The 14390-nt window shown below is 39.5% G+C and overlaps 1 protein-coding gene across 1 annotated transcript in view; it reads right to left on the bottom strand.

Annotated features, from left to right (window-relative positions):
• Positions 1-4568: 4568 nt before the first annotated feature.
• The window catches only part of LOC115458840 (sodium-driven chloride bicarbonate exchanger-like), a 241773-nt gene continuing 231951 nt past the window's right edge, over positions 4569-14390 (bottom strand). Inside the window, exon 15 of the mRNA XM_030188666.1 lies at positions 4569-4707. Within this exon, the coding sequence (XP_030044526.1) occupies positions 4569-4707 (139 nt within the window). The remainder of the gene's footprint in view (positions 4708-14390) is intronic.

Raw genomic sequence — 14390 nt, 5'->3', positions numbered from 1 at the left:
TAGGCCACTGCACTAATCATTAGGCTAATAAAAGGGTAACTAAATAATGTTTTTATTTATCAATCTATATTTCTGTAGATTGTAAATTAAGTAGTAATAAGATTTACTGGAGCATGATTATATCAGTTTTAGTTCTCAGAGAAAAAAGTATGAAAGATTAATTTCAAGTTGCAGCAAACTTAGATGAAGGGATAATTTGAAAATTCTGAACAGCTGTTAAGAGTACCACTGTAATACAATAATGTACTGCACTGATCCTCCATTAAAGAAATTGTTAAAGTACTTAAGAAGATAAAGCTGTGATGCCACCAGACCCCAGAGCCTCTTCTCTGTACGGCCTGAACAGCTGGAAGAGCATTTCAGGGAAAGCAGAAGCTCTGAGCATCTTTCTAAAACAGGATGGCTTAGTTCTTGCCATCTGTTGCAACTCAGGCCAAATCTGTTTTAGTTTACCACGTTTTGGTTTAATTAAAAAAAAAATTGTGATCTTCTCAGAACATATTAGTTTGTTGTGAACCGAAAACAACATTAGCGCACCATACAGTAAATGATCCTGCCTTTCATTTGCCAGCAACAAAATCAACAAACAAAAGATTTGAAAAAAAAAATCGAAGGTGACACGCCAGCAGTGAATGAATAATAAGTTCAACCCCTGAAGGAAGCAGCGTGGTTATCGTACTACTCCACAGAGCTATTTAAAATTTTAAAACCAACAAACAAGTCACAGGTGCCTGCTTTTTATTGCACTAAGTTAACACATTTCTCTATCTTGTTTTTAAAAGTAGAACTCTATTCTACTCTATTCATCGGGTCAGTGCAAAATGCTTGTGTGTGTGTGTGTGTGTGTGTGTGTGTGTGTGTGTGTGTGTGTGTGTGAATCCTGCAGCCTGCAACAATATGTGCTGTTTATTTAACGTGTGAGAGCCATGTTTACTGATTCTTAAGTCAAACCTTCCAGTATTGTATATTCAACCCTCCCCTCTTCAAATGTACAAAAACACCCCTGGTATTTAAAAAGCATGGTCAGTGTTGATTTCAAACATTGACTATGGCTTTTAAAGTTGTACCCAGATATTCAGGGGCAGCTGGTGTACAGATACTGACACAGAATATCCAGGTATAAGCCACTGCCAGAACTTATATGGCTATGGCCAATATTCAGCATCGATATCCAGATCAGTATCTAGGTATGTCTGGATAACTAAAAAGCCCTGCATCTGTGAAATTCCATGCCAGAAACCCATGATTCATTTTGGGATACCAGCTAGCAACCCACAGATTGTGGCTCATGATTTATGGATCATATTTTCATCAGAGATGGGAGAGGGTCAATATAATATGTAGTCATCTGACCTATCCCCATTTAACATGTATCAGAACAACACATTGTGGGCTGCAGTGACTATACAGTGGATTCCTGTTAATTGGGACACATCAGGACTGTAGTACATTGCCCCAATTAAGCAGCTGCCCCCCAAAAAACAAAGTTGACATTACCATTAAAGAAAGATTACAAGTGACAGGTAAAAGACAAAACAATTATTTATTGTCCAAACACAAAAGTGGAAGAAAACAAAAACAGTTCAGTACAGTATGGTTTAATTTCAAATTTTACATTTGCTTGATAACACACAAGTTGAAACAAAGGAAAGAAAACATTTAAATTTGCATAAATTAAAAGAAAAGTTCTCATTCAAAACAGCATTAATACTTGAGGTATCAGTCAAGCGTACCTTGACGAGCTCTCATCATTGACTGCAGCTCGACAAAACTGGAACAGGTCTCTAGAGCAGTAACTGGATTGCCTTCATTGCCTTCCTGCATCAAGAAAAGTTCTAATCCAGAAATAGATCTCCTGGCAACCTGGTTTGTCACTTGTTCATGCTCAGTTGTGTTATCCTCTTCAGTTTACTGGTTTTCCGAAGTCTTCATATGTTTGACTGAAATTTGCTCAACGATTTCATCTTCACACCCCTCGCTTTCATTGTAGCATTGAAGTGTTGTCAATGGATGCTTTTGAACATTGGTCCACTCACATGAACACCACTTCTTGTTACAATTGAGAACCACAGATTTCGGGCCTCTTCTACATTGAGATCCTTACCATTATGCTTTCATTTTTGGGAAATGCCCTGTTGCCTCTCAGTTAAAGTCCACTCGTTTATCAATTTCTCTGGCTGTACAACATGTGCTATTCTGGATTTTGGCACTCCTGTAATCTCTAACAGTTGGCACTGACTGGTGTTTGGCGGTTCTTTTTACAATTCTTCTAGCAAGGCGATTTTGTTTATGAGTGTTAGATCTTTCTTTGTCATTTGTTCAGCAGACGCCACAGATGGAACATGACACATCCCACAGTAGCACGTGTATGGAAGCGCGGCAGCCCATAGAAACTTCAGGGGTTGGTGATGTATTGATGACATTTGATGTATGTTACTGCCCCAAATTATTTGAGTGTTGTCCCACATAAGCAAAACTGTTGCACCTTTACAATCGTGCTTTGTTTCTGTTCTCTGGGTTTTGGGTCAATATGCAGCTGCCCCAATTAAGCGATGTCCCAATTAACCAGAATCCATTGTATTTATCCAGATACTAGTGTTGAACATCAGCAATATCTGGATAAATTCTGGCTTTGCCTTAGTTCCGCCCCCGGAGTGCCCCTACATTACTTGGACAGCATCATAAACGGCAGTAATAAAATAATAATAAATAATAAAACTTTATTTCTAGCCCACTGTATCTGGAGCAGTCTAAGTGGGGAACAAAAATACATACATAATAAAAATCCAATACAATAAATAGAATAATAAAACAAAATCATACATTACTTCAGCTAATACATACTTACACAGAATTATAATAAAAATATGACATCAAATACTGTTATAAAACAAAATGCTATCATTCATCTATTGATCCATATGCTCAAATAAACATATGCATTTTTAGATCTCTCTTAAACTCAGTAATTTCCTTCACAGAATGAAGCTTGAAGAGCAATGCATTCCACAATTTAGGGCCTTTAACATAAAATATGAAATACCTGTATTCTTTTAGATGAATCTGCTTAAAAGAACGAACATGAAGTAGCTGCTTTTGAGAAGATCTCAAAGAGCGTGAAGGTTTGTAATGATTTTCAGTGCTATTATCTGTTGAAAATCAGTTGCTGGTCCTAGTGATCAGTGGCTTCTACCCAGATAAGTACAGCTGAATATCAGGTCCAAAGGTTCAATTTAAAACCCAAATATTCTAGTTCATAATCAACCTAGCAGGACTCTTGTACAGTCAAACCCACGGCCTAAAGCTTTCAGCTTTACAAGCACTCTAAGGAGGACGTGTTAGAAGCATGCACATGTGAATATAATAGCATTTCACATGTAGATTGCATACACATGTAAATGGTGATTTCGGAAAGCCACTATTCATATGTGTAGATGCTCCAGGATGCAGCATGGTCTGAGCAGGCTAATAAATTATAGGTACAGTTCCCATTTCATAACTGGTATACATGCATATTTAAAAAGTTTTCAGCACTGGTTTTGACATGCACAAGTGCCAGGTGCTGCATGTTTGGACCTGGGGTGTTCATCGGTGATTCAAGGGGAAGTTGTGCTAACCTCTGTGGTATGTAACGCTACCTCAAAAATTTACTAAAAGGAATTACTTCCCCTGGCTCTTCTTATATATGTAGTGTTGTAAAATCTGGAAAATCCATATATACATTGCCAAGACTTACACATATAGATGCTGGCACTTATACATGTAAAGGACTGAGTGATATAAGTCTTTTCTGCACTAGTAGGTTTTTAAAGTTAATGCTTCAGCTGTACATGCTTGTGCACTCTTGGATATGCATTTTACAAAAGGCTCAGTAGAGCCTTTTGTAAAATACTCAGGGCTATATGAACATCCCAACTTGGACATACCATTTTCCGCACTAAGGGGCCTTTTACTAAGCCACGGAAGTGTCTACATACGCCCAACGCATGCCAAAATGGAATTACCACCCAACTACCATGTGGCTCTTGCAGTAATTTCATTTTTGGTGTGCATCCAATACACGCGTCCGGAAAATATTTTTATTTTCAGATGTGCATAACAGACACGCATCAAGTGGTACTTGATGCGCATAGGTCATTACCGCCTGGTTACCACATGAGTCTTTACCACTAGGTCAATGGCTGGCGATAAGGTCTAAGACCCAAAATGGACTCGCGACAATTTTTATTTTGCTGCACGTCCATTTTCGTCAAAAATTTTTAAAAGGCATTTTTTACAGGCGTGCTGAAAAATGGATGGGTGTGCACCCAAAACCCGCGCCTACACTACTGCAAGCCATTTCTCAGCGCATCTTTCTAAAAGGACCCCTGAGCCCCTATAAAAAGGGATTTTAATTTTCCAATATTTAAGTCTATTTTTCAATAAATTGCTTTGCTTGAGATTTCATTTTCAATGTGACTGTTCTAAAATTTATTTATATACCATCTTAATAAGACAGATAAGGCTCTCAGGTCACAGAAGCAACATCATGTGCTTACAAATCAAGCAATAAAAATGCAAATAGAATGCTAATATTTATTATGTTTGAAAATTTCACTTACTGTCGAGGTTAGGTTCTTCCAAGATATGTCAGATGCAGTGATATTGTGTTCCTTCCAGTAATTCAAAGTTTTATTGCTAGGATTATTTGGCTCTACACAACTGCAGCTAATAATAAAGAAAAACAATAATTGTTTAGAAATAAAACCAATTGCTTGCAAATACCCATTGCCTTGCTTCAGATTAATACTCTTTAGGGCTCACTTAGCATATTAATGTAACTAACAGCTGTTCATTTTTATATTAGCTTTATGGTGTTGCATGGATATTGTATAGAGGATGTGCATGTGAATGCATTTTACTTAGGGTGATGTTGATTACCTAACAGCAGCATTCTTTCTAAGACTGGGACTCGATTGGTTCTTAGTTCAGCTTTCTGTATTTCAACTGAAACATCACTCATTCTGGCCTTTTCTGAGTGGTGGTTCTTCCAGACATTTTTTGATCCATGGAGTGCCATCTATGCAGGGCTGGCTCTACCACTGGGTAAGTCTAGGTAATCGCCTTGCAACCTCTGAGGGGGCGGCAAAGAGCTGCTGCAGTCATAGCAAAACAGTCACTCAAACTCAAAGAACCATCAGTGTGTACTTTTCCATGCAAATAGGCTGACAATTTTCCAACAGACCATTTACCTGAATAAATAACCTTTGGAAATTGCCTTCATTAAAAGTTTAAAACTATGATATCCAATGATACGCATTTTACAGGATTATTGTGGGAGATAGTGAGTTGGGATAATTTGGCTGGGATTTAATTATCAAAAACTCAAGAGGGGGAGTTAGGGACCTGGAATTAATGGGGGAGGTGGGAGGAATAAGGCTGAAGTTTTACACAGGGCATTCATTTTCCTTCCACCAGTCCTGGATCTCCAAACCTCTCAGCTAGAAACCCATGATTCATTTTGGTTCTTTGGAGAAGAGGCTCATGATTTCTGGATCACAATATCATGGGGAATGGGAGAGGGTCAAAATAATATGTAGTCTTCTGATTCATCCCATTTAACATGTATCCAAACAAAACATCATGGGCTGATGTCAGCCAAAAAACTAGCCCCCTCCTCCTACTTCATTTCGAACATTATTGTATTCATCTGCTTTGTCAGTTATTGTAGTTTCTCTGAGCTGCTGCTGGTACGGGAGGGTTATAATGCTTTATAAGGCGGACATTTCACTCATGATGTGAGCAACATTTTGTTTCTTTTCTTACCCCACTTTTGTTGCATCTTTGATAGTTGTTTCGGGAGGTATTATGGGTGGGATCAGAAAATAACATATGAGGATTATGGGGTAGATATTCAACCACTAGCGCTCAGAATTTTGCTGAACACCGTCAGCATTATTCCCAGAAATTCAATGCCTCTGCAAGATTGCCTAAATTTAGGATCCTTAGGGGAGAGAAAACTATTCTCAGCCCCGGGCATTTAAATTAGGCTCTCAAATCTAGACAAATGAATGGCAGCCCTAAATTTAAGTACATTTTCAGCTGAAAGCTTAAGGTTGGCTGAAAATATGGGAGAATTGTAGGCACCAAACTTGGGATCCTACATTTAGGGGCTCATGTATTTTATATCAGGCACTAGGATTACTCACTTTTTCCTAATCTAACTCCAAATTCAAGCACACAGGTTATGTTACTGTCCAAATGGACTTAAACTCTAAAAAGGAAATTCTATAAAGGGCGCCTAAATTTATGTACCAATTGCACATACTAAATTAGGGGTCCCCTTACAAAGCTGTGGTAAAAGGGGTCCTCAATTCCTGGAAGGCCGTGTGTTTGTGTGAGTCCTTTTGATATCTGAGGGTGATTCTTGACTCAAGGTTGAGATCTGAGCAACAGGTTTCCCGTGTGGTGTGATTGGGCTTTTGTACTTTGCAAATGTTATGGGTGATTAGGTCATATTTGATAATGCTACTTTACATTTTTTACATTCATTGGTTATCTCAAAATTGGATAATGGTAAGGGAATATTATTTGTGAATTGCTTGTTATCTTTGGAAGAGGTTAAATACTTTGCAGAATGCTGAATTAGATTATTTGGGAGGGGTGGAGAGGTCATGTGACTCCACTGTATATTGTATATTCATTATAACTAGTGCCAGTGGAATATAGGCCATTTTATAAGATTTTGACTTTGATGCATAAGATATGATATAGGGGGACTCTTATATTTGGTTCTCTAATATGTCCTGATGTTCCTACAAGAGCATTGAGGTCTGCCAATGCTTAATTGCTGATACTTCCTGAGACATCGCAGGCTCACCTCATGGTAACATGAGAGAGAGTGCATTTTTTTGGCTTGCTTCTTTTTATGGAATCGACTCCCAGTATAGTTATGGAGGGAAGCTTCTTTTTATCAATTTAAAATGAAGCTGAAAAACTTACTTTTTTCAGCAAGCATTTGGATCTGTCAGCTAACTTGGGTATATGTCACTGGAGGCCTGCAGAATTGCTGAGGAGTGTGGTATTTGCAAATTCCTGGATGGATGAGTTGATGAAGGGTACTGTCCTATCGTGTTTTGCTTTTCTTTTCTGCTCCTTATATTTGAGCTGTGAACCACTCTGGCTTGTATTAGAAGAGTGATATCTCATGTGTTTTAAACTATTAAATTATTTGGGTCATCTCTACTGATTTGCTGTGGCCTGCGTTTAGGCACCATAGAATTGCCCCCTAAATTTGTACCTGAGGCAATGGTGGGTAAAGTGACTGTCCAAGGTGACAAGCAGTGTCAGTGAGAAAAGCAGCATTTGAACACGGACCTCCCTGGTTATCAGTCTGTGTCTCCAGTCAGCATCACTAGGCTACTCCTCCACAATCTTTCTGTTGTGAAATATCATGGAAATAGTTCACCCGCTCAGATACTAAAAAAGCAAAAAAACAAAACAAAACCCAACAACCAAAAACACATACTGAAGAAGGACACCCTTGCAAATAAGTAGTGTGATTCTGTTACCATGATTTAAAGATATGCACACACTTCCAATGAATTATTGGGTTGTTGCTGTCCACTGCTTGATTTGCTTGTTTTACTCCCTTGGCACAACCCCCCCTAAAGGCATACATTCTGCAAAACCAAGTCGTTTATGTGTTGGAGTGTTTTAGCAGCAATAACGCAGGCAGATTCATATGATTGCTTTTCCTGTGAGTTGATACCATCCATCTCATTTTGCTGTCATCAATAGTTTGAAAATAATGACCTTCGCCCACATGACCATCACTTGAGTTGCATATTGTCAATAAAATAGACAAAAACCCTTTTTCATTTCTATTAGAGGTCATTTTGTGGCTGACTAATCATGACATAGTGTGTTATTTAAACTCCGATAGGAGAGCTGTGCTTAAAAGCTGTAATGCATTTAAAAGCTTGACAGAGATCACTCTTACTCTGTCCTACTTTGGGCACTTAAAACTGGAAGACCAGGGCTCATTCAGGATTTTTAGTGGAAGATAATCAAAGCATTAAGCATCATAGAGTTAAGAATTAGAGGAGGAACTGTGTTGCCAGGCACAATTCATGTTATCAATAGATCTTGGGTGCTTTCTGAATTCCTTTTTCAGAATTACAGAGGTGTGGTTGAAAAACCAAGCTAACATGCCATGACAGTATGGAATTGCTCAGCACTGTGTACAGAAAGAGGAATACAGAGTTTTACAGTGACCACATCCTTTCTTTTTCTGGAGGCCAAGGTGATAAGGAACAGTTCTCTATCTTGCTAAGTACAAGATCAATGGGAACTTTCAGAGGCAACGCTGGTATCTATTTTCTCTTTCAAGTACCTAGTGCCTTGCTGCAGGTTAACAAACTCTTTCATAAATATAAATGACATGAAAACTTTGTACCTCATTTTTCATACATGAGAAAACACATTCTGGGTGCATTACTTTCTGATTCTGCCCATAACGGGCTTCCAGAAACTCTCCATCTATTGAAAATTACACATATTATGAAACCCTGCACACACTTTCAGCTGCACTAACAGCAATTTTTGAATAGGCTAATTTACCTGGATAAATTGCGAACTACTCAGGTAAATAGCTTTGAAAATTGCTCTCACAGTTTACACATCATGCCAGTGGGTCCTGTTCTTTATGTGCTGAGTATGTTTTATATCAGAATGATTATTTAACAAATAAGTCTGCAGAATTTTAGGACTATTGAGAGTTCTTTAATGATTTTATGACTTTGTCGCTGGACAGACTTCTATGGTCTGTGTGATCACTTTATTGTCATACACTACGAGTGAGGATGCTGTGCAGCTCAGGAGGGAAGGGAACACATCTTGACTGGTAAGTTGAATGCTATCAGTAATACTTGGAGTCTTGGTATAACCACATATCATCCCCATCGTGTCTGGCTGTCTCTATGGTTGGCATGGTGGAGGCTTGACAGCCAGCATTTAAGCATGGGTAACTGGGGCCACATAGAGTGGCAGGCATGGCTCTAGCTACATTGTTGGGCAGACTGGCTGGACCATCTTTATTTGCTGTGTTACTGTGCATTTGAAGGGCAGCTCTATAACTTGGTGCCCACATTTACATATCCCTTAAGTACATACATATATAGAATGCAAGTACTTATGCACATACATGTACATTTACTTGTAAGAGTGCCCGCAGATTGCTTAAGCTCTATTCTGTAATGACACATGTAAGTGACATAGTACTAGATTCTATATAGCATGCCTAAAAAAAAATCAACGCTGAAATGAAATTTCCCTAAGCGTATTCTATGAAGTATACCTTAATTTAGGTATATTTTATAGAATAAGCCTAAATTTCTATGTGGCATACAGAATACGTGGAGCACTGCTCCACGAGACTAATTTTAGTCATGGGCAGATATGCCAAGTAAAATTTGGTATAAAACCTGACACCTAAATTATGCGTGGAGCAGTTGTATTATATAACAATGTACATAGATTTTAGAAATGCCCATGACCCACCCATTCCACGCCTACATTTCAACTACACAACTTATAATTTTATGTGCACCACGTTACAGAAATACGCTTAGACAGTTCTGCGCATAAATTCTAATTAATGCCAATTAGTGATGATAATTGGTGTTAACATCCAATTATCAACACTAATTAGTTTGTTAACCAATTAGCTTATGCGCATTGTTATAGAATATGCTTTGATGTTCACGTGGAAATCTCAGCATGATTTATAGAATCCCAGGGATAGTGTGTAAATGCACTGGGGGAAGAGTAAATACATGGACTATTCATGGGCAAGGCTCTCATGCACATAACTTGCACCATATGTCCCTGTCACATTTAAGTGACCATAGTTATGCCAGGTCTATGCCTGCTGTAACTGTGGATATGTAAATGTTAGACATGCCGATAACAGGTTAGGCTACATTCTATTACAGAACCCGCGTGCCCAGGTGCCATAGTAGAATAGTCTAAATCAATTTGCAAGGTCCATACTCATACAGTGTGGGCCAGAATAACCACATCAAATAAAACCCAACACTTGGGTCTAATGTAGCCAGCAGGGGTATAACCCACAATGCTCCTCAGCAGTGACTCGTTTCACACTGGTCACTGCCCAGTAACAAATTGTCATTGGTCATAACAGATGGGTATATATTTATTTTAATATTTATATTGTTTTATATTACCTTTAATCAATTCACATGATTCACACGTCCACATTTCCAATTATGTTATAAATTAAATTTCTTATGAAGCATAAAATGCTACTTAGCTTTGCTTGGTTTGCTGTAATCTTTAAAGAATCAAAAACGGACCCGCACTGACATGGTCCATGTTTTGTGAACCTGCCTCAGCGTCAATCTAGGACCAGACTCTGAAGCAGACTCACGAAATATGGACCATAATGGTGCGGGTCCGTTTTTTATTCTTTAAAGATTACAGCAAACCAAGCTAAGCTGAGCTAAGTAGCATTTTATGCTTCATAAGAAATTCAGGATCGGAATGACAGCAACCAAAGTGGTCATTCCTGAACTCAGTTCCTCCACAGCATCCAAGAAGAGCTTAAGGACTTCTAAGAACTGAGTCATATTTGTTCAACTTGAGGCCTCGAGAGGCTGTCAATACCAATCTCAATATCTATTCATAACTATAGTCAGAGAGAGAGAGAGAGAGGAGATACAAACCATAGTAGCAGAAAAATGTAATAGGCCTCATATGTAGTGTTCATCTCTGCTCATGGATAATCAACAACAACGGAACTGAGAACTAGTAGTTTTTATTAACCACTACATAGCAGCAGCAAGTCCAGCTGAATCAATGAATTCTCTCTATATTGTTGCTTCCTTTCTTGGAATTCCCTCACTATCTATGCTGATTGGTTAATTTGTATACAGGTGTACAAGTCATTTATCTTCCCTCCACCATCCACACATATAAACAAGTGTAAAATGAGTGCTTTTAGTGCATAAACTTCATGCTCACCACTTTTCAAAGTGAAGGATCCCCAGGCACCTTTTCTTTGAAAATTGCTACAAGTATAAGCAGTCAAATATCTGGGTTTGTAATTAATGGTTACTCAAAATTACCTTAATTGATTGCACAGAATGGACTCAGATGCTATCCACCTTATAATCGAAAGAGAAAAACGCCTAGATTTCGACTTAAATCGGGAGATAGACGTTTATCTCACAAAAACGAATAAATCTGTATAATCGAAAGCCGATTTTGGACGTTTTCAACTGTACTCCATCGCGGATGCGGACAAAGTTGATGGGGGTGTGGCGAAGGTGGAACTGGGGCGTGGTTATCGGCCGAGGAGAGATGTACGCGTTAGGGCAATAATCGAAAAAATAAAGGCGTTTTTAGCGAACATTTAGGCCACTTTTGTTGGACCCTTTTTTCACACGAACAGGTCCCAAAAAAGTGCTCTAAATGACCAGATGACCATCGGAGGGAATCGGGGATGACCTCCCCTGACTCCCCCAGTGGTCACTAACCCCCTCCCACCACAAAAAAAATGATGTTTCACAACTTTTTAGTTTCACCATCAAATGTCATACCCACCTCCCTGGCAGCAGTATGCAGGTCCCTGAAGCAGTTGTTAGGGGGTGCAGTGGACTTCAGACAGGTGGACCCAGGCCCATCCCCCCCTACCTGTTACAATTGTGCTGCTTAATGCTTATTAGTCGTCCAACCCCCCCCAAACCCACTGTACCCACATGTAGGTGCCCCCTTCACCCCTTAGGGCTATAATAATGGTGTAGACTTGTGGGCAGTGGGTTTTGAGGGGGATTTGGGGGGCTCAACACACAAGGGAAGGGTGCTATGCACATGGGAGCTCTTTTACCTTTTTTTTGTTATTGTAAAAGTGCCCCCTAGGGTGCCCGGTTGGTGTCCTGGCATGTGAGGGGGACCAGTGCACTATGAATCCTGGCCCCTCCCACGAACAAATGCCTTGGATTTATTCGTTTTTGAGCTGGGCGCTTTCATTTTCTATTATCGCTGAAAAACAAAAACGCCCAGCTCACAAATTGTCGAATAAAACATGGACGTCTATTTTTTGCGAAAATACAGTTCGGTCCGCCCCTTCACGGACCCGTTCTCGGAGATAAACGGCCATGGAGATAGACGTTTTTGTTCAATTATGCCCCTCCATGTGCATTTAAATGTGACATGCTAATTATATGGCCATCCCTGTGACCACAGAACCACTGGAGCCTGCGGTGTTTGGTGGGGGGGGGGGGGGGGGGGGGTGGGGAGGATTATGTCGTTTGTTTAGATGAAATGTTACCATTTACATCAGATTTTCTCTTCTGGTATATAAAACAATTTCTAATCCTAACAACTACTGTGACAGAATACAAAAAGCACACAGTTATGCCAAAAAGCTCTTAAGAAATATACATGGTGAATCTTCTCTTAATGTAGGAATTATTTGTATTACGTTTATAAAGAGCCATTCAGTTACAAACATATGAACACCACAATGGAAAAGGGGAATAACTAATGGGAAATAAGATGGTCAACCTAAAGGCCAAAAAGCCAGAAATCTATACAAAATCATTGTTCTCTTTACCCCTGACTTCACATAACCCCCAATTCTCTTTATCTCACTAATTTGCATTACCTTTCCCCATTCCCACTTATGTAACGGCAGGGGGAAAATAAAAATAGCAGTACCAAGGGCAACATTCTCTTCATCTACTGCCTGAGACTGATTACTGGTTTGAATGTATGGGATTCTATAATGCCAGTGCATACAGGGCTGGCCCTGCTACTACACAGTCTAGGCATCTTGCTAGGGTAAAAGAATGTGGGGGGAGGGGGCTGCAGTGTAGCTCTAGTATGGCCTTCTGGTGGGCCTACTGCCAACACTGCCCTACTTTCTCCTGGGCCCGAAGCTGTAAGATAACTGAGCGCTACACAGGGCCTTTAAGCACAGGCCCATACCCAAGTGCTGATATGTCCTGACTCCCTCTGACAGCAAGTTACCATTGGAAGAGGGTGGGACATGGCACTGTTTGAGCAGGTGTAAATATATGTTGGTGCACTTTTGTTACAATTGTGCAGGTTTGTTAAACTGGGCACTGTTGGGTCTGGGTGGCATGGGCCATTGAGAGGTGAACTAGAGGTGGTTCCAACATCCTCACTGCCTATTGCCCACTCATGTTAACCTCAGGCCCTACCAAATGAAATCAATACTGGTTACATCAGTACTTATGAGGCTATGTTATAATATAGGTATATATGTGAACTTCCATCCTAGATCAACCTGTTATAAAGGTTCCCATATTGTTTGTAACTGATGCAGTGGAGGGTTAAGTGACTTGCTCAGGGTTGGGTTAGCTGGATTTGAAAACTTGCTTCTCTAGTCCTCAGTCCATTGCTCTAACCACTTAACTACTCCTAAACAAAGACTTACTCCCATGTATAATGTTTGGAACACCTGTAAGTTTCACAAAATTGAAGCCATGTTGTCTTGATACATAACTTGTACTCAATTGAAGTCACATACAATAACCTTGGAATAAAGTAGTGTAGTTGCCATGGGTATCCTCTTGAATGTATAGAGAAACAGATTAATAAATAACTAAAAATGAATATAAAGATATTCCTTTCTAGCAGAAGCTGAGAAACAAGATCCCTGCAATATACCAAACTGTGGGCCTGATTTTCAGCCAGTGTAGTCACTGTTATAAGCTTTGGTATCAGCTCCTAATTTAATACATACATTCAACACCATTTTCAATATAAGTAGTGAATATACAGACTCCCCTTAATTCTCTAACCTTAGTCACTTGCGTGCTAAGATTATAGAATACTAACATTTACTTGCATCAATGGTACATTCACACCTCTCAGACATACACAGTGAAGAAGCTTCTGTGACAGGCTGTGGTAGATTGAAATGGAGGCTGCCTGCTCCTCTGCGAGCTACTTTGTTTTTTACCAGACAGATGAATATCCTGAAACACACGTGCTGGTATGCATTCAGCTCCTGATGCAGCCCTTGAAGGGGCGAAACATGGCCATGGTGGGCATGCATGGAGTTTTAAAAATATCTATTTGTGGTGAATACATTTTGTTTTATTTATACCCGCTGGTCTGCCCTGTTTTTTTTTCTATGTTAAATGGATATGTGCTTGCTCCACCTCTATTATTGCCAAAATCCAGTCCCTCATTGTCCAGATAAAATCTGGCAAACAACTGGCAATCTAATTTATAAAAATATCTGCATAAATGAGTTATGCATATGTCACCTGCCAATAAATGTATAACTTGCATTTAACATGGTGCCTTGTACCAGCATATAACGCAGGACCTCACAGTTACCCACATGGAAAGACATT

The sequence above is a fragment of the Microcaecilia unicolor genome, unplaced genomic scaffold (assembly GCF_901765095.1).
Source record: "Microcaecilia unicolor unplaced genomic scaffold, aMicUni1.1, whole genome shotgun sequence".
Lineage (NCBI taxonomy): Eukaryota > Metazoa > Chordata > Amphibia > Gymnophiona > Siphonopidae > Microcaecilia > Microcaecilia unicolor.
Note: the sequence above shows the minus strand (reverse complement) of the source record. Positions and strands in the feature narration are given on the sequence as shown.